General features: G+C 37.9%; 1 protein-coding gene across 2 annotated transcripts in view; it reads left to right on the forward strand.

The window, feature by feature from the left end:
- The window catches only part of FMN1 (formin 1), a 185885-nt gene that overhangs the window by 108128 nt on the left and 51688 nt on the right, over positions 1–26069 (forward strand). For both annotated transcript variants that reach the window (XM_048486013.1, XM_048486012.1), the window contains 5 exons: positions 1235–1323; positions 3785–3914; positions 5054–5200; positions 8676–8735; positions 12133–12253. In XM_048486013.1, coding sequence (XP_048341970.1) covers positions 1235–1323; positions 3785–3914; positions 5054–5200; positions 8676–8735; positions 12133–12253 — 547 coding nt within the window. The remainder of the gene's footprint in view (positions 1–1234; positions 1324–3784; positions 3915–5053; positions 5201–8675; positions 8736–12132; positions 12254–26069) is intronic.

Genomic DNA, 26069 nt, shown 5'->3' on the forward strand with positions numbered 1-26069 from the left:
TCTTTCTCTGTAAGTTAAGTGGCCAGTCCATCCTTGTAATCTTACCATTGTCAACTCCAGCAGATAGCAGCTGCCTGAGGTTCTCACTGCCTGTACATGGAAAGACCAAGTATATGGACTTGCAAGGAACTTAACCTCTGTATTGTCGAAGGCTTTCACGGCCAGAATCACTGGGGTGCTGTGTGGTTTCCAGGCTGTATGGCCGTGTTCTAGCAGCATTCTCTCCTGACGTTTCGCCTGCATCTGTGGCTGGCATCTTCAGAGGATCTGATAGTAGGAATTCACAAGCACATGGACAATTTCAACAGGAAGGAAGAAACCATGAAAAACTCTAGAATCAAGACAGTGACTAATCAGCTCCACACAAACACAGGACAACTATAGACAATAACAATCAAAGGGAACAAAGACCAGGATACTTCTATTCAGATGCATTCACCTGTTGACCTTGCTATCTTCATTGTTACTCACATGCTACAGACTTCTTTATGACTCACATGCCAGGCTACTCTATTCAGATGGCCTCACCTTTTGACCTCACAGTATATATACTCCACTTGCTTTCCATTCCTACTATCAGATCCTCTGAAGATGCCAGCCACAGATGCAGGCAAAACGTCAGGAGAGAATACTGCTAGAACACGTCCATACAGCCCGGAAACCACACAGCACCCCAACTTAACCTCTGATCTCCTGCATGGAATGCGTGTATTCTGCAACTGAGCTTCAACTTCTCTAGTTAGTCACTTCATATTGTTTTGTAGCAACTCGTCAATGCACTCTGAAATGTAAAATGGCTCATATAATTAAATGTAAAATGGCTCAAGATAATTAAAATGGAAAAGCATGTGCACTCTGTCATTCTGACCTCTACGGATAAAGGACTGTGTGTATCCTACTAATGCCATGTAACAAAGTTGCCTCAATCCACAAAGGCAAATCGTTGCTGAGAAGGAGATTGTTACTTTGGGACCACTGATGACATTTAAAGTGGGTGCTGCATTTCCATTCCCATTGGCTTCTAGTAGGAGGTACATATGCATTGCCAAATGAATGGTTGATGCTGTCAGTTTTGGTGATGCTGATCCCCTGTAGCTACCGTTGAACCACTGAATCCCTTTCCCTTCCTCAGAACAAATGATTAGCACTCTCAAAGCTGATTGTGTCAAAACATGATTCATTTTTATAAGGTGAAGAAATGAAATTTACTGCTGATATTTCATTCAAATCACAGAGAGCACAAAGGGACGAACTGGAGAAAATAAAGCAGTATTATGACACTTCAAAAGAAGAAGAAGTAAAACTCCTGGACAAACCAGAACAGTAAGACCGGGTGGTGGTGGTTTTGTCATTGTACTTTCTCATTGAAAAAAGCTTGAAGGAAGAATTAGGGCATATCATTGTGACTAGAATAAAACAACATCAAGGAAGTAAAAATACCTGTTGTAACACTTGGAGATCCTATACTTTAGCTATCCCTTAAAGATGTCTGCCTAGAGTTTCCATGGACAGGGATTAGTAAAATTAGGCAGCTCATTATGTTAGCCATTTCATTTTCTTAATGGACAAGCCTATCTTCATGTAATTTAAACTCACTAATTTAAACTCACTAATTCTTTTCCTAACCGCAGTGCTTTCAGTCTCTGAGCATCATTCTTTGAATGTGGGTAATATCAGTTTGACAAAACAAAGGCTATAATTCTGTGTTTTATTGAAGTAGCCAAAAGCACTGAGTTTCAGCCTATAGCTGAATATAGGATTGTATGCAGAATGTCAGTGTTCCTTCTATGTTAATTATCCAGCAGACTGATTGCTTGAAGTGCAAAATCAAAATATTATACAATATTGTCCACATTACTCCATCATAAAGGTGTAGGCCATGTAAACTACTTTGCTCTGATTATACCAACACAATGAACGATTCTATCTTTTTTTATAAACAATATACAATTCTTGGGGTAGTAGATGAAGTCTGTAAGATAATGTATGTGAAGTGCTGTAACATTTGAAAATGCTGTAACAACAATACAACAAGAAGGAAGCATCACAGGGAGTCCTGCAGCAGTCAGAAGGACAGATTGGCAGTTCAAAGTAGTCCCTGATCAAATCAGGCAGTTGTGGTTTAGAAAGAATCATCCAGTTCATATCTACCCATAAGGACAGTTATAGTTTTTTTTTAATTTAACACCAACCTAATCCCAGCCTTGGTTGGGAAGGGCAGGATATAAATTTAATAAACAGATAAAATAAATACAAACATTAACTGAGAAGTCATTTATAGCACCAGACAGCACAGGCACATTCTATCTTGGAATATTTTGTGTAGGTTATTTGAAGAATTTCTTCGCTGAATTTGTGAATATTAATTATGTTTTGTGTTCTTGAAGGTTCATTTTGCAAACCATGATGTGTTTGGTAGTAACAGCTGTATGTTATGACCACTGGTTTAGGGATTATTTTCTCGCATAACCAAATTTGATTTTCTGACATTTTAGACTTAAGCAAGTGCTCCAAGTTCTAGAGTAATTATCTAATGCTAGTAGCATAAGACATTTTCATCCACTATGTTTTTAGTGCTCTTGCTGTGTACATTGGGAGAGCATGTCTCACACAACCATCTCAATACATGTTTGCCATTTTTGTATGAATAGGGCAATATTATATATACAGGAGAAAATGACATGCATCTGGCTATTTCCCTTTCCTCAGCAGTTCATGTATCAACAAAATTTGACAAAATGGCTGCCACTTCACTCTTTCTCTTTTTGCACAAGAGTGAAGGGAGTGTTGTAATATAAATGCTGCTTCTTATGGTACCCCAATATGCTACCCAGGATATTGTTATTGAGCTTATTCAGCAGTTGCTTAAGGGGGTGCAAGGGGCTGCTTGTGGAAGGCCAGCAAGTTCTTCTTTTTGCAAATTCCCTGTATTCAAGAGAACTATGTTCCAGGCCTAAGTCTTCAGGAGGAGATGACAAAGAAACAGAGAGCAAGCCAACCATTTATATCAGCTGAGTTTGTGTACACCTGATAAACAGCCTCCATTTCGGCAGATTTTTTAAAAAATTCATAACATTAAATTTGTCGGTATCTTGCTACAGTCAATAACATCAGTAAGATCATCTCTGCATTGCAATCATTAAACTAACTGTGAAGAACCTAAGAGCCTTAAACTAAGATACAAATCAGCACTGAACACTCTGTTTGGGAAAGGGAGCCCAAAAACAGGTTTAGATGACCTAAATGATACATTGAACTTTTCAAAATTTACCAGTGTGAAGTGCCTTCCAGTCCCTGTGTCATTCAGCTTTTCAGTACTTCCATATAGATAGAACAGAGTTAACTGCCTGATCTTAAGAATGTTAATTAGAAGCAAGTCCTTCCAGCATCAGTGGGCTTTATGCCCAGCAAATGTATTTGGAACTGAGGCTTCAAAATGACTGATTGATCACAGACACTTTTGGATCAGTGTTCAAGCCTTGCCTAAAGAAACAACCCAATCATCTATATCAAACAACTGCACTGGAAAAATAAATGACAATTTATAGATCCATTTCTGTCCAGCAGACTTCAGCACCCCCCCCCCCCTCTCGGGTTTTATTCACACACACACACACACACTGAATATATGTCATTGTGGAGTATGGAATGGAAACCATGCGTGTATTTGTCTCTTTCTTGAGACTTTGTGATAATAAGTTATAATACTATGTATGTACCAAATGAATGTAAAATAAGATCAAAATAAAATTTTAATAGTAAATATTTGTTTCTCTTTTCACAGGTTTTTGTATGAGTTATCCCAGATCTCCAATTTTGCAGAACGGGCCCAGTGCATAATCTTCCTATCAGTTTTCAGTGAGGGGATAACTGCAGTGCACCGCAAAGTGGACGTAATTAATCGTGTCTCTAAGGTAGTTGAATCAAAACAAAGGAGAACTAAGACTTCAATCCCTTGCACACTAGTAAACCTCATTGAACTGAACTCCAAGTGAAAATCTCCATATCTCTTTAAAATGTTGCTTATTGATATTATTTCTAGTGATTTAATCCTTCACTTTAAACTAACTCAATATCATTAGAAATTTTAGGCATGTTAATAGAAATGAGACTCTGGTATTTTGGTTGCATAACATATTCAAAACGAAATGCCTTAAATATTTTAATAGAATCACAGAAGTTATTAACATGTTTGAAAAAATGTTTAAATCAAAGCTGAGTCATCAATGACAAGATTATGTTTGAACTCATTTGTTCAAAATAGCTGTATTAAAATGCCACAAAGCAAACTTTTCAAAAACAACCCTAAAAAACTGTTGGTATACATGAGCGCAGTAGTTGCTCTGGATTTGGACTGGGGGAATGTCAGAAGTTTCCACCAACAAGGAGAGACTGAAATACCACTGTGACTATGTGGCTTTTGAATTTGAGTGTAAATTTAGGGATGGAGAAGCTGGTTTAAGTTTGTGTATTCTGCATTTTCAATATTTAGATTTAAGTTTTGCACAAATTTGCTTTGTTGCATTTACATGATCTGACCTTTTCCCATGGGGACTTCACTCTCTGCTTGCCTTGGCACGTGGACAGATTTTGATTTATCTTGCTGCCACAGACACAGATTAAGCGGCATGAAGCTAATACTGTAGTAGATCTTGACTGGTAGTGAAGCAGTCATAGAAATGCTTTAAGAGTCTTAAAATTGCAGTAGTGCAAACAACATTTCATCATAACAAACTAATGGCACATGTTCTTCTGTGAAAAACACTGGAAATAATTTTCACAACTTTCTGAATTCAGATTTCAGTAACACAAGATAAATGTCTCTTTAGGTGGATTTTCAATCAGACTGCAATTTAACGTTTCTTGTTTTTATGCTAATTAGGTTTTTATATAATGTTGTTTTATGTACACAGCAAAGGGGAATATAAATTATCTTAATAAAATACAGTCTACACTAGAACAGTGAAATGCGGGACCAAGTGCGATTCAAAGATGTATTCTTTCACTCCCTGAATTTCTGCTCCCTGATATTAAACTTGCCTTAATCTTTTAGGAGTTGCTGGACATGATAACTGTGAAAGAAGTTTTGGGTTTAATTCTGGCTTTTGGGAATTACATGAATGGAGGAAACAGGACACGTGGTCAAGCAGATGGTTTTGGTTTGGAAATACTTCCCAAACTGAAGGATGTTAAAAGTAGAGTAAGTATTTCACTTTTGTTAAATGTGCTACACTGAAAGGCAGCGCTTTCTCTTTCAGTATCTTTCAGTATCACATGAAGCTTGCAGTATACAGACATTGGTCCTATCCATAACTCTTGATTTGTGTTTCCCATTTTTTTACTTTAAGTCACAGTATTATTATCATTATTATCATTATTATTATTATTATTATTATTATTATCATTATCATTGTTATTATTATTGTTATCATTATCATTATCATAAAACAGTTATACACAGCAAACAAGATCAATATGCTGGTATAACTGTTTTATGATAATGATAATGATAACAATAACAATGATGATGATGATGATGATGATGATGATGATGATGATGATGATGATGATGATGATGATGATGATGATGATGATTAACACTCACCCCCGAAGGACTCTGGGCGGTGTACAGTAAAACCAAGAAAGAAACCAAGCAGCCAATAAGTGTCTTGAACATACATGGGGCTCTGCCTTTAAAAAAACAAAACAAAAAGGTGATAGCTATAGAACAGTTTATGTCATATATCCTTGTCTTCAGTGTCTGACAAGCAAAAATAGATTCTCAACTATAGGGGGGTCATATCTATAATGGGATCCATGCACACACATATATTACAACATGAGCGAGATTTGTGCAACAATTTCTGATTGTACATAAAAAATTATTTTCTACTATTCCACTTCTGTGTAACATGCCATCAGATTTCATGTGTGAAGAATTGTATTCTGCACAATATGTTTTGAAAGCTAGGTTGCTGTAAATAACCGCAGCAGCAAATGAAGATGGTAGGTGGCTATTGCTTTCTTATGATCCTGTCAAATTAGGAGGTTCTAAGTCAAGACACAACAAAAAAGGGATTGTTATCATTCATCAGGTCATACCAACCAAAATCAATATAAATTAGAAAGGTTTTACTGTAAAAAATATGATAAATTATAAATTACAATCTAATTCCCTTGTCTTTATGCCTCATCTAGGCAGGCAGCTCCAGTTGCCAATAAAATTTTTTTTGTATTATTTTGCATTTATAAAAAATAGTGACATATTTTATTGCTGCACAGTAATTTGATATGTTTTGCATAGCTAAACTCTACTCTAGTAGTTGTTTGTATGTCCTACAAAAGCAAATATATACTTCAAAGACATTGCACACATAATATACTTTCTTTTCATGTTATAATGTCTTTCTTTTCATGCTATTTAATTATTTATCCTTCTTTCCAGTTTAGCTTGACTAAATTGATTCAGGAAAGGAGTAAATGGATATGAGCAATATTATTTTATTCAATATAAAATAGTTTCTTTTGTTGGTATTTATATTAACAAAATAATTGATTGTATAAAATGCAAGGAATACTGTCCTTGCCAATATGAGGTTAACATCTGCGTATCTTGTAGAGTTTTCTGTGCTTTGCTTTTTTCATAATATAACATGGCTCATGATTTCAATCATTTAGATCTTTTGTAGGCAACACAGGGTATATAAACCTTCTGTATAGAACAAAATCCCACCCTTTACAAAGGCCACAGTACACAGGCAGAAGCAAAGAATTAAATGGGCCAAATGGAAGTATTAGGAATAACATGCAACCCATGGATCTTTGTTACCTACTCCCCCCTCCTCCAATGTTTGCTATATCTTAACATTGCCAGCCCAGTGCTTGATAATTATGGCAGCTTAAGAAAAAGTTATCACAGCATTCTTTGTGTGGTAAGGAGGACAGAAATTACTCAACCTACTGCTTTGTCATTTAAGATACTTCTTTAAGATACAATGCAATGAGATGGTCATGTACCCACCTCTAGTCTGTCACATTCTTATCCTATGCCTAAAAAGTCCAAGAATCCTTACAAGACAACCAATAATACCAGTATTTGCTGCCACATCACACTGTATTACTTGGGTTGTCTGGATAAAACAGGCTTGCAGTTCCAGAAGAAAGCCAATAGTCCCTGTAGGGATGCAATGCCAGTATGGAAAGTATCTGTACAATCCAGCCAATCTATGAATAAACACTTTAACTATAGCAGGTCCCTTTACCCTCCCAACTATTTGTAGTAGGCTCGGGCAGCCTCCTAACTATGCTGGGCAGGTTTTCCCACCTTTCCTTTAACTGAGCTGCACTGGTGGTAATTATGAGGTGTTTTAAGCTTATCTTCTCACCCTTAAGAACTCCAGAAAGGTGATGGGGGTCTTTTTTCCCCCTTTAAAGCAAATTCCCCTTCTGAATGCATCAGAGAACTGAGGCAAGTTCAACAAACAGAAATAAAATTAATGGAGCAAACTTGGTGGGTTCAGAGATGTTTCAAATGGATAGAAATCAGACAAGAAATAGCTATATACAAACATCAGTGTTGGCATGGGCACAATTTTTAATCAAGCTTTACAATTTTCTTCAGTTGTTGAGATGCTATGGAAGGTTTCTTTATTTTCAGGTGGTACAGTTAGATGTTACTGGCTAATGGATTTAAATTGACTTTGGATCCTACCAAGCTGGTACCCTTTCACACTGTACACATACAGCCTTGGCACAGTTAGCTACCCACTTGCCATAGCAGAACACTAATCCACCTGTGTGTATAATTCCTGTTCTAACTGGTTTAGAAATTCTTCTTCACCCAGAAGTTATATTCCCTTTACTTTTATTTATGGTCAACTATGGGAAGTCTCCCTACTACTCAACTTTCAGCCTTGATCACTAAATAAAACTCCCAGTTCTTCTGTGAATTGTCTGCTCTCTGCATACACTTAACTTAGTATATTTCAAATCAGATCAAGTATATTTCAAGTCAGATCCCTGACTGAAATTCCCTCAAAGTAGATATTTAACATACACAGTTATGGGATTTGATGTTAGCTTGCGGGAATGTAAATCCAAAAGTTTACAAACTCTTTCTCTCAGAGAGATGCCTTCTCTTTCTCTGAGTCAGCTGATTGCTCCACCAATCAAAGCATGGGTCAGCTTGCCCAATCAGGGTACTTTCCTGTTTCTAGGAACACCCCCCCCCCCTGTTATGATAGCACCTTGTTCCACTGACTGACTTGCACCTTTAAACCTCTATGTTTAGTACAGTCTGTCACAGCAACTAGTGATAATTAATGTGTTCCTTTTGTGGAAAGGTGGCATAGAAATGTTTTATGTAATAAATCTAAATTTATCGTATTTCATTCATTGTTTTTATGAAGTAATATTCTTATTTTTATTATACATACTGACTTTACAAAGGTAGGCCAGGTTAATTATAATTTATTATATTATGAATGCTATATTTTCTACATCATGCACCTTTTAAAAATGTTAGATAATTTTGGAATTCAACAGCTTAATATAATTTATGAAATAAAAGGGATGTTTTTATATCTCAAACTACAGTGGGTTTTTAATTTTTTTAAAAAAATCTCATATCTCTAGTGATATCTTTCAATCCTTGTTGAATCTTTTCTGTTTTTTAGGATACTAGAATTAATCTTGTGGATTATGTTGTGATATATTTCCTACGCCATTATGACAAGGTAAATTATTTTTAATCAGTTTTTTAATCTAGTGTTTTACATATAGATTTTGTATTGTAAGCTTATTTATTTTATTTTAAATTATTTATAGTCCACCTTCCTCACTGAGACTCATAGTGGAATACACAATGTAAATTATGGTCTCTTGTGTTCTGAGAACTGTTTATTTAAAAAATAGATGGTTCATTGTTTTATGTTGTTCCATACTATGTATTTTTTAATGAATTTGATTATTTTAATAGTTTTGGTTTATTTTTAATGTTCTTGTTTAATTGTTTTTAGTAGTAAGCTTCCCTGAGCAGATCTCTGAAGAGGTGCCATTTGCGGCTAACAGCCTAATCCTGATTGGGCCAGCAGGCATGGATGGTGCCACTCCAGCACTGCCCTGTCCCCTCTAAAGGGGCTTCCCATAGTGTGGAAAGCCCCAAAAGAAAAAAAACAGCCCCCCCCCATCCAGAATCCTCTATAGAGGAAAATGGAGATACACCATGGGAAACGTGGTGTATCTTGGGGGCTGGCTCAGCCGGCACAAGGGGGCCAGACAGGCAGCAGATGCTGACTAAGGTCAGCTTCATGCCCTGGTCCACTCTCATAATGCCCCCAACGACTGCATCAGTGGGTCTGAAAGTGAGTGGCAGCTTCCACATTGGATGCAGTGAAGTCATTCGGCACCCATTTGCCATTTAAGTGACCCCCCAACACTGGCATATTTGCCCCTGCACTGGGGGGATGAGCACCCCTGCTGGTGTAGGGGTGCACTGGCTCCAGAGGAGGATTTGCTCCCCTCTCTAGATTGGACTGTCCATTCTTGTAAGAAAAAATATTACAGTTTTAAGGGTTAGGGTTAGGACAAAGACTGTTTTGCATAGTGTTAACCATCAGTGAGTTTAAGTATGCTTAATTATGTGGTTGATAGTCTCCTGGAGCATTTTTCATTGTTCAGGATTTCAGATCATGTGATCATATTTAAAATAATATATGATAAACAAGTTGTGGGGAGAGAAGATGATTTGACATGAGCCAATATTGTCAGATCTCCAAAGCAAAGCAAGGTTGGTACTTTGAAGGGAGACCACCAAAGAAGCTTCTGCAGAGGAAGGCAATGGCAAACCACCTCTGCTTCTCAATTGCTTTGAAAACCCCTTACTAGGATTACCAAAAGTTTGTTGTGACTTGATATTTTACACATACATATACAAGGTAATGCAACTTCTTCGCGAGATAAAATAAATTACAATTCTGACCTTTTCTTTGCCCCAGGGATGTAACTTAACTTCTGATGGAAAAGATAGGAAGGACAATTTTACCCCCTTCATTCTCCTCAGGAAGCCTTCTACCCATGTGGCTATTAATTTATGTGAGTCCCATGATCATAGGACTTTCCCAGAGACAGATAGGACTGCTGAGGAAAGGGAAACAAGGAAAAAAATCTGCAGCCATCAGTACCTTCTGCTGATGGATCACTAATTCCAACCTATCACTTGTAACTTATGTGTATTTTTCTAACCAATCAGAACTACCCAACCCTTTGGGCACTTGTGACACAGGGTGGTGCCACAGGATGATGCACAAAATGGCTGCTCTCTCAATTCGACCTGGCAACTGTCTCCTGAAAAGAGCCAGCCAAATTTGCTAAAATGTGTGTGAGAGAGGAAAATGCTCTGAGCACCCAGTTGAAGGTGAACCTGATGGCCACAGTATTTGCCCCTCCCAAGCAAACTTTAGTAATTTTTCCCACCATAGAACTTGCTGAAGAGCCTGGCAGATTCTGGGGAATTTCTGGGTGTGTAAGCACTGGCTGCACATTTTTGAAGATAGAGGTGCCAGACTCTCAAGGTTTGGTGAAGTTAGGTTCGGGTGTGGGGGGGGAGCAGAGTTATGAATTCTCAAATTGGTAGCCCCCATCTGTTGGCTCCCATTGGAAACAATGGGGGATGAGGCACCCCTTTTAGGGGTCCATAACTTTGCCCCCCCCAAACCAAACCTCACCAAACTTGGGTGGTATCATCAGGACAGTCTCCGGATGACATCTTGTAATTTTGGTACTGCTAGCTTTAAAAATGCGCTCCCTGCAGGCCAAAAAACATCAAAAGTACCCCCAAAAATGTCCAAATACCTTGCATTTGGATTCATTCATATTTGGGCAGGACATATTTGGACAATTTTTGTCCAAATCTGGTATTTGTTTCATCCGAATCTCCAACCCTAGAAAGTGATGCTTTTTCGGCGGGAGGGGTCCACCCCCAAACAGCATCACTCAATTTTTTTTAACTGAGGACCCCAGATTCTCCCTTTAAGGTGGATTTAGAAGAAGAATCTGAGCTCCCTGGTTTAAACACCATTAAAAGTGATGCTATTTGGGAGTGGATTCCACTGGAGGTGTTATTGTGAAAGATGATGCTGACATTTGTTTGGTAAATGTTTTGCTGGGGTTGATTTGTGAGAGATTTACGTGCTCAATACCCACTTGCACTGGCTTGGCGCTGTTTCTCAAGCTAACAACCTACCTCACGAGGTTGGTGTGAGGACAAAATTAGGAAAGAGAGTTGGTGGGGGAGAACCATGTATGTTTTGCAGGGGGTGGGGGTGATTTGTGAGAGATGATGCTGACATTTATTTGGTAAATGTTTTGCTGGGGATTTGTGAGAGATTTACATGCTTAATGTCCACTTGCACTGGCTTGGAGTTGTTTCTCAGGCTAACAACCTACCTCATAGGGTTGGTGTGAGAACAAAATTAGGAAAGAGTTGGTGGGGAGACAGCCATGTATGTTTTGCTGGGGGTGGGAGGTTTTTGTGAGCTGGTGCAAAAAATCATTGTTTGGTCATGGTGGGGGAGGGTGGCTGCCCATACGGGGGGGGGGGGCGCCAGCTCAGGTTTTGTCCCTGGGCTCCAGTTTGCCTAGATTCACCTCTGGATGAGAGTCAGGATCTATGGCTCAAAATGGATTACATTTTTGTGATTTTTGAATAAATCTTCCATGTACTATTTTGTCTGCTTCCCTTTTGCTAAACTACAAGATTTCCAAGCAATGTTTTTAAAATTGGTAGTTAAACTGAATTGAACCTGTGACAAGTATCTTTATAAATCTTGTTAGAAAGCCTGCATTAATGTCTTTACTTTTTTTAAAAAATGTGACTATCCTTATTCTTAGGGATAGCATGATGTACAAATCTAAATAAATAAATAATATGTTAACACATTAAAATTTTAGATGAATCATGTTCCTGTTGGATTCTTGATTTAAATAACTAGTGTCCTAGGTCTTTCCAGCATATAACCCTCTGAATTAAATGTAACTGTGATTATGTAACATTTATCTACATTAATAGTCAAGGGGGCACTGATTTCTTTATTCAAAAATTTAATTTAATTTTATTTTAACTCTTCTGTTTAGGAAGCAGGAACAGACAAGAGTGTGTTTCCTTTACCAGAACCACAGGATTTCTTCCAGGCATCCCAATTAAAATTTGAAGATCTAATAAAAGACTTAAGAAAACTAAAGAGAGATCTTGAAGGTAAAGTAGAACTTTGTACCACTTTAAAATCTCCTGTTCAGTTTTCTTTCAAACCAATCCCGTGTGTGTATGTGTGTGAAGTGGCTCAAGTTGCAGCTAGCTTTGGTGACCTCTTGTGGGGTTTCCAGGACAAGAAACTAACAGAGGTGATTTGCCATTGCCTTCCTCTGCATTGCCAGCCTGGTCCCTTAATAGTCTCCCATTCAAATACTCACTAGGCTGACCCTGCTTAGCTTCCAAAATTCAATGAGATTGGGCTAGCCTGGGTCATTCAAGTTAGAGCCAAACCAGTCCTGGGTAAAAAGGTACAGGTAGTCCCTATGCAAGCTGACCTATGAGGTGACATCACATCTCAGACTATGCAGACTGTGCTTATGGGGTGGCTTGCCATTGCCTTCCCCAGTCATGTACACTTTACCTCCAGCACTCTGGGTAATCAAACCAATCCTACCCATGTTCAATTGGAAGCTTGATGATAAGTTGGCAACAGACACAAAAAGAATTATCAAGATTGAAAACAAAACCAGTGGCAAATACTTTTCTTAATATTAAATGCCCAATGGTATCTTTAGGAAATGGGTTATGAGAAAATTGCTTCTAATTTCACTGGGTCTCTGAACTTAAATATTAATGTGAGAGTCCAGCAAAATAAATATTTGCCTCCATAGATTTGTAGCACCAGTGTAATAAATATGAGGGCTTTTTATTAATAATGGTAAATAATAGTTTGGACCACAATCCAAATATTTATATTTAGGTAAAGACATGCATGAAAGAGTTCCAACTCTTCAAGGAGTTAATATTCATTAGTCATCCTCTGATGTTCAGACAGTAATGAACATAGCAGCCAGTGCCCTAGATTGAAAAAAAAATACAGCTGCAAGATGAGCCATTGTACGCAAGATGAACCATTGCAGGAGCCTGAAGCTGTGTTCCTATCTTGCGATTCTTTGGTTCACACACCCAATAAGGTCTAATTTATTAATCTTATTCTGTTTTAGAATCAAGGTCTTCCTTGGGGGCCTTATTAATCTTACCTATTTATATGTATGTGTGCGTGTGTGCGTGCGTGCGTGCGTGCGTGCTTGCATGCTTATGTATGTGTGTGTGTATATATATACACATACATACACACACATATACATATATATATATATAGATAGATAGATACACACACACACACTACTTCTCCAGAGACTTGCTCAGCTCACATAGTTAAATACATATATGATACAATGATTAAAAACTCATAAAATTATCAGCATTAAAACCAACCATAAGTGCAAGTCATGTCCATGGCAGGACATTCAGTTTCTCACATATTTTGTTCTAAAACCTTCCATTAATGAAAAAGGAGAGAAATAGAAATGGGGATGAAAGACCTAGAAGTTTTGTAGGAAAGTAATGGTAAGAATAACATAGAGAGACTAATGAGCATAGTTGGAGGGTCAATAGGAAAAGCAAAAGGGGGCAGGGAGGTGAGTAAAAAATAAGTTTTGTGTGGGTTGCCAGGGATTCTGAAAGATTAGGTTAAAGTTGGCACCTGTGTCAGTTGTCTGTTCCTCCCTGCCATGAAGCTGGTCCCTCCAATTCCGGCAGAGCCCACAGTGTCAGCTGTAATGGGCCTGGGTTTTCTGCGCGTATTTTGACTGGAAGGGGAATATTCATTGGATTTGCAAAAGTGCAGCCATAGTGAGGTCTGGTACATGCCACTTAAAATATTGTCAGGCTGTGTACAAGCTGTCAGGACATGTCCCACTCTATGTGAATGTTGTGTTCTTTGTATACAGATGATTCACTCACACTGAAATTGGCCAAGGTTTCGATCACTGGATCAGGGCTAATGTAAAAACTTTCTTGATATTTAAAATACATGCCAGCAAAATAAGTTAAACTGTCAACATATTATAGGGAAAGTTGCCTTCTGATTGTTTTGCTATGTCAAAAGCTAACATCAGAACTGAACGTCCCAAAAAGCTGTTTAAAACTACTTGTTAAAGAATGAGGGATACGTTGCTTTTCTTTTACATTCAGACTAGAATAAGATTCTGCTCAAGGTAGGACAATAAAAGTCATCACAAAAATAATTTATCCTTCTACTCAGGTATGGCCAAATTAGGTCATAGTCACCTTAAAGAAAGTTTCAAAGGTCAGCCGTGGTAAGGAAGTATCAGTTGTTGTTTATTCAGCCTCAGAATACATGAATGCTCTATCTCCCCTCATCTCTTGGCTCTGTAAAACCCTTGGCCTGCCCTCTCTCGTGCTCATTTGTGCTGAAATGTGATCTGTGTTTGATCTTCTGTTATTCCAATGTGTAGTCCTGGTGCCATACATTTCACTCTTGCCAGCAGCACTTCAAGACTTTGACATTCATATGATTTCAGTGATAACTACAGAATGAAGGCATAAGAATGAGGAAGAACACTTATGTTATTTGTAGATCATATTTTCAAATGTGCTTATGCAGAGTTCTATTTTTACTGCAATCTTTGTTTTTCTACTTTGATTAATAATCTCATAGAATATTGCAAAGAAATGCAGACATGCCATTCTGAACACCAGTTACTTTGCTTTGCACATAATGTCCCATGTACCTTTTTGCCTTTCTTTCTCAACAATACCTCACTTTTTAATATGTTAAAACAATTATGAAATATTTGGAAACATAATTTTAAAAATAAAAATAATGTAATATATGTAGGGTTGGATCAAGACTAATTCCCTGCCCTCCCTAAAGCATCTTTGAGCTCCAGATTCTGACTTTCTTTCTTTTTTTCAATCTCTTCTCCTTACTTTCTTGTCTGTAAAGGGACCTGTGGCTCTAGGTCAAAGAGATAAGGAAGGTTGGGGGGAAATAACCCCCATGGCTCAATAGGCAGCTTATGTCATCAGCACAAGAGTGATTTCTCCCTTTCGCCTGTGCATTATCCTGCATTTCAGTCTGCTGCTAAGAAATGAAGAAAGGAAAGCAAAGAACCTAGTCTCTTATGGGCTTCAAGTTAGCCTGACAGGCCTATCAGGGGATAGGAGTGTTCTACAAACCTTGGGCCATTCTTTATCAGGATATCATAATAATAATTTGGACAAAAAGGAGAATTTACCACAGATGCCTGAGTTTGTTTATTTATCATTTGTAAATATTTATACCCTGCCTCATACTATCATCTCTAGGTGGCTTACACAGGTTAAAAGCAATAACAGAGAGCAGCAGTGGCATAGTGGTTAAGAGCAGGGGCACTCTAATCTGGAAGAATTAGAGCACACAGTCTGCAAAACAAGTGCCTCACTGGTGCTCTGCATCTGCCTCTCCCCTGGATTCAGAATCTTCCAGCAGGCATGCAAATCAGGTCAACCCATAACTGCTTCCAGACAATGGTCCAGCAAATGGAGGGCCTCTCCTGACTCTAATGAAATGATGAGATAGAGCTGGGTCATCTGCATATTGATGACACTTGACTTTAAATCTTCTGATGACCCAGCACTTCATGTAGATGTTGAATAGCATAGTAGACAGGACTGAGCCCTGGGCAACTCCCAGTGAGCTCCCAGGACTGCAAGCATGACCTGAATGCTATCTTCTGAAACTGATCCCCAAAAACAGGAGGATAACCACATTCCCTGGAGGCGGTACAGCAAGCCAGCATGATGTACTAGCTAAGAGCAGGTAGACTTTAATCTGGAGACCTTGGTTTGATTTGCCATTCCCCCACCTAAACAGTGGAGTCTTATCTGGTTGACCAGATTTGTTTCCCCACTCTTGCTTCCAACTAGATGACCTTGAGCTAGTCACAGTTCTTCAGACCTCTCTCAGCCCCACTTACCTCACAAGGTGTCTGTTAGGAAAGGAAGGGAAAAGGAGTTTGAAAGCCCCTTTAAATCTCCTTACAGGAAAGAAAGGAGGCTCAAATCCAAACTACTACTACTACTACTACTACTACTACTACTACTACTACTACTACTACTACTACTACTACTACTACTACTACTACTTATTATTATTATTATACACATAACAACACAGCACAAGTGTCTGGAATTCATCTCTGAATATCGAGTCCTTCCCAAGGACCTAGGATATTAAATTATTTCAAATAGAATATTGTGCTGTTCCTAGAAGTGCTGCTTTCTGCAGCATGTGGACTGATGTTCTGTCCAAGTTTAGGCTTTCCAGATGTTTTTCAAGATTTCTTGGGATTCCTCACAGAGCACCAGAGCTACTAGTGGGATTACTGTTGTTCTTTTCTGCCACAATCGTTCAACTTCAATTTGTAGGTCCTTGTATTTTGTGATCTTTTCCAGCTCTTTGTCCTCTACCCTGCTGTCAACTGGCACAGCAACATCTATGATCCAAACATGTTTTTTCTCTATCACTGTTATGTCACATTGGGTGTTGTGTGCCCAGGTGTCTCATCTGTTTGTATTCTAAAGTCCCAGAGTATTTTGTACAACTGCATTTTTTCATGTGGTCTTCTCTGGCTTGTGCACCATTACCAGGTCTTGCTACAGGGCAGGCCGTACTTTTTTTTACCAAAGAGTTCCAGTGCACCATTGCTGCCCCTAGCCTATTGTGGCCCGTTCAAGATAGTCAGTTTGGGCTATTTTCTTACAACAGCAGATGATGTGCTCCACGGTTTCATCACCCTCTTTGCAGAGACGGCACTTTGGGTCATTGTAGGACTTTTCGATTCGTGTCTTTATTGCATTTGTCCGTAATGCTTGCTCCTGGACAGCAAAAATCAGGCCTTCAGTTTCCTACTTTAGAGTTCCCCTTCTGAGCCACTCCCATGTTTTCTTGCTGTCAACCTTCCCTTCAATGTTCTTGAAATTACTGCCCATGGAGTGGCTTGTTTTAGCCACTGCTCTTTTCGTGTTTTAAACTGTTGGACTCTATACTCTTTTGATTCTTTGGCTTTCAGCATCTCAGCCTTGTGGACTTCTTTCAATGCTGGCTCTTGACTTTCTTGGATGTATTTTTTCAGGTATCTTTTCTCTTCACTCTACTGATTGCTTGATGTGGAGCAGTCCTCTTTCTCCTTCTGACCTTGCTAGGTAGAGTCTGTCTACATCACTTCTTGGATACAGTGCTTTCGATTGATGGTCATAATTTTCCTTGTTTTTCTGTCCAGGATGTCCAGATTAGGCTTGTGTCCAGTTAATTGTAATGCCAACCCAGTGTAGCGTACTACAGGCACCCGCCCAGAGTATTAATTGCCTTTATTGTATTTCCTCCATTTTAACTTTGATTTCAAAATTTTTCTTACCCTTCTAAGATATTCCTTCCTAATTGTAGCCTTTGACTTCTGCATGCTTGATGTTCTCTGCTTGCGAGTATCCCAAAGTATTTGTAGCTTTGTTCACTGGTAAGCTCTTTATTTCTATGTCATTTGGCATATTCACACCTTCACATGTTGCAAGTTTACCTTTACTGAGTTCCAAAGTTGCACACTTGTCAGAGTCCAAAATCCATTTATAAATGTCCACAGTGCTAAAGACTCTCACTGTGTTCAGTAGTGACTCAATCTCTGCTTTTGATTTTCCATAGAGCTGGAGGTCATCCATGTATAGAAGGTGTGAAATTTTTGGTGAGTTTCTTGCTATCTGATATCCTTGACTATGTTTTCTTCAGAATTATAGAGAGCGGAATCCTGCCAATGATGAAGAGTAGTGGGGACAGGGAGTCTCCTTGGAATATTCCCCTTCGGATGTTGATTTCCCCTATTCCTGCTCCAGTGACTATTAATTCTATTATTTTCCAAGTGTGCATTGCAATCTTGACCAATTTCTTGATGTTCTCACTGACTCCAATTATCTCCAGGCAATGAAGTATCCAACTGTGTGGCAGTGAATCGAATGCTTTCCTGTAATCAATCCAAGCTACATGCAAGTTGGTTTTCCTTCTTTTGCAATTCTCAAGGATCATTTTATCTATGAGCAGTTGATCTTTTGTTCCCCTACTGTTTCGTTTGTTTCCTTTTTTTTGTTCTGGGGGCAGCAAGTTTTTTCCTTCCAGGTGATCTTGTATTGCATCAGCTAATATGCCAGTAAAAAGCTTAAAAGTTGTTGGTAGGCAAGTGATTGGCCTGTAATAGCTAGGGATTGCTCCCTTTTCTTGGTCTTTCATTATCAGAAACGTTTTCCCTGTTGTCATCCATTCTTCAATTTGGCCTGTTTGCAGCACCTGATTCAACTGTTGGGCAATTCTTTTCATACTGGGATTGGTCAGTTTCTTCAGCCAGAATCCATGTAGTTCATCACTGCCTGGGGCAGTCCAGTTCTTCACCTTTTTTTGCTCGTTTTCCAACCATTTTAGTTGTTATTACCAGGTTGTCCATGTTGTTGCTGCTCAGTTCAGCCTCCACATCTTTGGCCCAACTTGCATTTTGGTTGTAGTTCTTTATTACCATATGAGAGATCAAGGAGAATCAACAGGGTAGTATTCTCACCATCTCTCAATAAAGGTCATCAATCAGGGCATTCAAGGTCATTTCCATATCATAACCACACCAGAAATCCAATAGACATGGGTCCAGAAAATTAGCGTCTTCCAAGTAATTGGATAATTTTAGAGAAATTCCAAACTCATATGAACTGTGAAATCCCTAGCAGAGCCCAGGGATAGATTAATAAATTTCACAAATCAAAGAATCCACAGGATCACTAGCAAAAGTACACTATGAGGAGGTCACCCTTATCACACATCGGTTGAAAAGAACCTTTATCAAATATTACAAAATTGGCCTTCTGTGATCTGTAGAGGTGCGTTTGGTTGAATTGTGATGCAGAATTGACACCCTGATTTGCAGCCATAAATGTTAAAAAATCCATTTTGGCTGATGAAATTGCTTTTACACACCCTGGAGCTGAAGGCTGTTCCTCCAAGCAGAAAAGAAAATTTTGCCGCTACAAATTACCTTGAAGGTAGCCAGAGAGCAGTTTACCCATTGGCTAAGCATTTTGAAACTGACCCTTCCTCTGCCAATGAGAAGATTCTAAAACACAGTGAAGATTATCCTCTGGTCAGCTTCCAGAATGGAAATGTTAAGTTCAATTGGATTTTAATTTAAATTTCCCTTTTTTCATCTTTTTTTGTTTATATGATTTTACTTGAAATGTTTTAATTGAAAGGGATATTGTTTTAGTACATACAAGAAAGATCTGATGAGCCTCTGTAGTTTATTGTAGCCATTAAAAACCTGTGGCTGCTGGCAAAACACAAGTGAAATACTAAAGCTGAAACAGATGTGATTTGCAGAAATGATGTTAAGAAAGTGCAGCAATCCAGGCAAGCACAATTTTCCTATATAAATCATGTGGACAATATTAACTGGAGTTGCCTTCATTATAGACAGACAGATGGAGAGATAGCTAGATAAGAAAGAATGCTTAACTGTAATTTTAGTAACGTCCTGAGCCTACAGATTTTCATATTTGTTTCTGAGTTTATTGGGGTTATTCCAAAATACTGGAACTGACTTTAACCATTAGAGTATACATTCAAATAAATTCTACTACGTTGCACTTTTAAATAGCCGAACTAGTTCGTGTGGTCAAGGAAAGCAACCTGCCATGCTAAAAATTGGTGATGGGATCATTTTCCAATAAGGAAATATAGCTATTTTTTCCATCAGATAAGCAAATACAGAAATTACTACATAAGACAGTCAATGCAGGTTTGATCTAAGACATACTTCAAATGATGTTGTTAAGACTCTTTTTTCTTAAAGTAAAATAAAAAGGTAGAAGTTAATCCAAATCAACACTTCATACCAGAGTAAATGACTCTTTGCTCTAAGTCTCCAGTTTTAAATTCCTAGACTCTATGGAACCAGGAGTTCAAACACAGACGGAGCCACTGATATTTTTATCCTTTTGATATAGATATATCATGTTCCATACACTTTACTTGGGTTCTTTCACTTAGGGCTTTAAAGAAATAGTATCAACTAAAAACAAGTCAAAATATAAAGATTTTCAGGGGAACTTTCCCCCACTAATATCTCAGATAAAGTTATGTTTAAGGTATTTAACCTAGGTTGTAAAATCTGAAGAACTTATATAGTCAAGAGGTAAAACTGCTAATCTGATGAACATTAGTGGCAAAGTGATCAGAATAGACTACACTTCAATCAAACTAATTGGCAGTACCATCACTTTTCTGAAAATAAACAATTTTAGGTGCAAAGTATAAGTAAAATCACTGTAATACCAATAACAGCATTAGTAAATAGACATAGTCACATTATATTTTTAAAAGTTGGTTATTAACCTGATACTATGCATAATAATTTAAGATACAGTGCACAAATAGTAGCAATTATATCCCATAGAAATGAACTGAATTACATTATGCAGGTAAATATTTGAGTCCTGCTGATTAAGTTCCCCACTCAGGCACATTTCACTTTTGATCACATTAATGGGTTCAAGTGATCATATTCATGGTGACTGTGAACCAAAATGTTAGTAGATTATAGAAATCTGACTACCTGAAGGTATCACTGAGATATAGCCTGTGTTGTAACATTCTAAAAAAATGTGTTGCATTATCTCATAAAATATTATGGCTTTTTCATTTTGGTGACCTTGGCAAAAAATAATCTAGTTAATAAAAAGATGAAAGATATTCTGAAATGCACAAGATAATGTCCCAAAGTTCATAATGTTCAATGTATAGCTCCACTTGATCATTAGATATAATACTTGGCTAGTCACTCTCTGTGTTAAATGGAGCACTAGCCATTTCTGGAGAATTGTATTTAAAAAAACATTTAAGAGGTCAGTGAAGCAGTGGGCTGGCCAAGAGGACCAACAGTTGACACTTGCTTAAATATTTCTTTCTTTCCGTCACCCACAGAGTAGGTGCAATTTGGAACATGGAGGTGGGCTAAACTGGAAATCTGTCTGTTAACAATAATAATGTTGCAAGAGGTACATTATAGTTGGGATGGAGACAAGGGCACCAAAGAGAAATTGGACAGTGTTGAAGAGCATTTCCTGTAACGTACAACATACAAAGGCCAGTAGAATTTTTCCAGTTAACACTGTTGTGCTGTTGAGTTATGAAATGCCTACTTGAAGGGATTTTATGGGTATTTCTGTTTCATAATTCTTCATTTCCTTCTTTTCATGTATTTGTGAGCTATGGCACATTCTAACTCTAAACAAGGAAATACACTGTCCAGAGTCTTAAGTGTGATGCCATGGTGTGAAAATATTTAACTTTGTTAACATTGTTAGTCTATTTTAAAGATGTTAGTATTACTTATTTCCAGGAAGCATCTCAGTATAATGGAGTTAAGCTAGTTTTGAAACCTAACAATGATGACATGCTGGTCTGTTTTTTTTTTTTAACAAAGCACCTTCTTTTGTTTGGTTAACTTTATGACTTGAAAGTAGAAAATACTTATGGCACATCAAATATGATGGGAAAGGAATATACCATATCATATAGCCAACTGGCTGCCCTCGATATTGTTGCCAGACTCCCTTTCTTGAGTAGGCAACTGCACACAAATATCAGTTGCGGGATCAAGTGCTCCCATGAAGGTCTTTTGACAGACAATATTTCAATTTCCAAAGGGGTCAAACCAGAGACATATCTTGGGGAAATGGAGCCCGGGGCAAAATCTGAGTTTGTGCTGCCCCACCCCATCAGGGTGGATCCCCCCACCCTCCCCCACCACAAACAACTTTTTTTGCACCAGGTCATCTCAAAGTCACCATCACATTATAGAACATACCACAACACACAAATCTGAACACACCCAGGGCTCCCTAGTTTAAACAACATTGAAAGTGATGCTGTTTTTGAAGTGGGGGATCTACCCTGATCATCACTCTTAATGTTTAAACTAGAGAGCCCAGATTCTCCTTTTAAATCCACCTTAAAGGGAGACTCTGGGCTCCCTAGTTTAAACAACATTGAAAGAGATGCTGTTCTAGGGGGGGGGGGGAGTTCCACCCTGGAACAGCTTAATTTTCAATGTTGTTTAAACTAGGGAGCCCAGATTCTCCTTTTAAATCCCCCTTAAAGGGAGAATCTACCCCAAACCAGCATCACTTTCAATATTGTTTAAACTAGGGAGCCCAGATTCACTTTAAAGGGAGACTCTGGGCTCCCTAATTTAAACAACATTGAAAGTGATGCTGTTTCAGGGTAGAATCCCCAACCACCCCCCAAACAGCATCACTTTCAATGTTGGTCGTTGTGGGTTTTCCAGGCTGTATGGCCCTGGTCTGGTAGATCTTGTTCCTAATGTTTCACCTGCATCTGTGGCTGGCATCTTCAGAGGTGTATCACAGAGAGAAGTCTGTTATACACTGTGCCCAGACTTCTCTCTGTGATACACCTTTGAAGATGCCAGCCACAAATGCAGGTGAAACGTTAGGAACAAGATCTACCAGACCATGACCACACAGCCTGTAAAACCCACAACAAGCAGTTGAATTTGGTTGTGAAAGCCTTCAACAATACTGTCAATGTTTTTTAAATCTAGTTTTGCGTGAGAAGTGCCCAGTATCAGAGAAGCTCGCTCTACACTGGTGAGGACCACAATGAATGCAAGCAGAATGCAAAGGAATGCAAGCAGAAAGAAAGTATATGATCCAAACCTTAGTTAATGTATAATATCGTTATTTACAAATTAGTGTTCTTTATTCAAAGATTCCCCCTTCTTACAAGGCATACGATTTCAAATGGACTATCAGGTTACTGCATCTTTAACAATTCCATGATGGCATTACTCTGAGCAGACATTTGGAGAAACACAGAGAGAAGCAGTTGTTAGAAACTTTCACTGGAGTGTATAATTCATGGAAGGCAGTATCAGTGACAGCTTTACAGGGGTCCATGCTGTTAAACTCTTGGATTCACAGTCAGGATGATTCCCATAAGTGCTACTGGAGGGCTCCAGTATTTGTTCAGCAATCCATTCTTATCAACACTGAACTATTTCTAGTTTTTCATTTACTTTAAAAATTAGGTTTAAAAATACCACCTCCTACCTGACTGACATTGTAATCGTCCTTATGTGAAGGTTTGTTTATATGTAATGATTCTTCAGACAGATTTACAAGTGCCTGTGGAGTTTTAAGGCTATTGCCTAACAGGAATTGGAGGAGAAACAGCTTTGTAAATAGCTTAGTTTGTTTGGATGACTTTTTTAAAAAGTGAAGTCAAATAATCAGTAGCTCTAGTTATATTTTAATGTTGTAGTGATTATTTCTAGGTTTTGACATGGAAACCACAATATGCAACAGCTCTTCAGCTAAAAAAATCTAAAATAATTCTGCTTGTTGGGTTCCATGCAAATAATGTTCTTGCAATATCTTCAATTTTGTTTTTTCACAGTACACAGGATAAATTCAGATAATGCATTAAAGAAGTACTAGAGAAAAAATTATATGTATTGATTTGCATATGATACTAAAGCAAGTTACCCCATTTAATACTCACTTCAGTACTGTTAAATATTTGTTAATGCCAATAGATTTCATGATGCTTTTCAGAACCAAAAAATGGCCAAATCCAAAATGCCTTACATTCTTTCACTTAATTAAGGGAATTAAGGGAATACCACCTGTAAGGTATGTGGTCTGAGGACTCAACCTCATAAAAATGGCTGCAAATCCATTTTTATTTTTTGCTGATGCATCTGAAGCCATTGGTGGGGATGCACAAGGAAACCCTGTTCATTGGCAAACTGTCCTGATTGAGAAAGGGTGGGAATGATTGACATGTTGCCTTATCTGGGAGTGGGGGTGGGGGAGGTTTCAAGCATTTAAATATCACAGGGTTTAAGTAATGCAGAGTTTAAGCATCACAGCCCACTAAATAGGGCATTTAATTTCAGTTTTGTTTTGGCATTAGGGTTCTCAACAATTTGTTGTGCTCAGCTGGAGCTTTTTATTAGTTCATGCACTACTGGCCTAAACAGGCACAATAATTGACAACCCGTCAATGATTACTACTATATTGCACACACAAAGCAATGTTCAGGATATTAACATTGTTATTGTAAGTGAACCAGAGATCCACACTTGTGTAGCAACCAGCCTCTTAAAACAGATTTTCAGTCTGCCATTTATATATCTGACTTTGGCTTCAGATCTCTAGCATTCTTTAGCTGCAGTCTATGTATGCTGTTGGCTCCAGCAATGTCCAATTGAAGTCATTCATACCTCTCCAGAGTAAATGGGCTGCTGCATCTCCAAGATGGATTAAGAATATAAAAGGAAACTTTTTTGGTCCAGTGGAGTCATCTCGTCCAGCATCCTGTTTTCCATACTGGTTGACAAGATGGAATGTAAACAGCAAAAAATACAAATAATCCCTTGCTACTGACTCTCAGCAAATAGCATCCAGTGGTATATTGCCTTCTGGCTGTTCTAATTAGCCATCATAGCTAATATCCATTGATGGACCAATGCTCTATTAGTTTATCTTATCTCTCTTTTGAAATCAGCTAAACTAACAATCATCACCACATTCTAAATAAAGTGCATATCGTGTGAAGTACTTTTGCTCAGCTGTCCTTAATGTAATGTCCATAAATTTAATTCAATTCCTCCAGGTCTAGTGTTTTGGGAGAAGAAGCAATTCTCTTGATCCTCTTTTGACGCACCATATGTAGTTTTATAACTATCATGTGCATCTGTTTTTTCTTTTTCTAAACTGATAAGCTCCAAACTTTTTAGCCCTTCCTTGTGAGGAAAATATTCAAATCCATTGATATTTTGTGTTGTCCTTTTTCTGCAGTTTTTTTCCTGGGACAGTCAGAATGGTATGCAATATTACAGTTGTGGCCACTCCATATAGATATCTAAAAATATGACAGTTCCTTTACTTTTGCTTATCAACAGGTAAATATAGGAAAGCAACTTTTAATATGAGTCATCTAAGCTTAAAAATAATTTGCTATGGCAGAAAAACTGTTCAAAGTATAAATATGAAGCACATTTTATTTAGACTTTCTGGAAAAATCCTTTGAAAACTATAGAAAAGGAATCCTAACTGAAGTCAGAGGCACTTTAAACTAATATGTATATGACTGTGCCTTTAAAACTCATATCAACAAATTTAACCATTCATTAAAACTGTAATTTTATTTCTTTAATTTGTTTATGTGTGATTTATGACTTATAACATTTGTTTATTCTGTTTTGAAGTTCTGTGGTAAGATAAAGGTGAGAGTCTTGTTCTTTTCAAGTATTTGTCTGTAATCTTCCATACATTAGCTGTGCCCTATCTCTGAGTTTCACAGTTGTAAGCATAGATGGCTGACAGGTCCACAATTAAGAAGGTAGCTCCATAAAATTTCTAGAGACAAGCACAGGCTTTTGCTGTTTGCACTGTCATTCGAAGTTTCTTTTTAAATTAATGATACACCATTTGCAAGGGAACAAAATTCATACTTAGAATGTTTTTCTGCAATACCAAATAATAAGAAGGTTCACTTTATAAACTTTGCATTTTGGGTTTTTTTAATAAGAACTGTTAAAGCTTACATGGTTGAGTTATTTTTCTCAAATTTCTTGGTGGTCCACATGCATTGCATGTTTTGCATGCTCTGACTAGAGCTCTTCTCAACCATCCCATAAACTTTTAAAGTTGAAATGAATGAAACTCACTGATGAACTGAAATCACCTAGACTGGGCAAGCAAATGGCTACTACACAACAGAAATTTTAAAAACTATAAAACCGAGAGAGACATGCACAGCTGACGAAAAACAGCTCCTCATGGGGAAGGTATTTCTACCATACATCAAGGGAATCATAGTCCAAATGGAAAAACTGATAAGAAAAATACAATTTT

This window comes from Sphaerodactylus townsendi, linkage group LG02 (assembly GCF_021028975.2).
Source record: "Sphaerodactylus townsendi isolate TG3544 linkage group LG02, MPM_Stown_v2.3, whole genome shotgun sequence".
NCBI classification, from domain to species: Eukaryota; Metazoa; Chordata; class Lepidosauria; order Squamata; family Sphaerodactylidae; genus Sphaerodactylus; species Sphaerodactylus townsendi.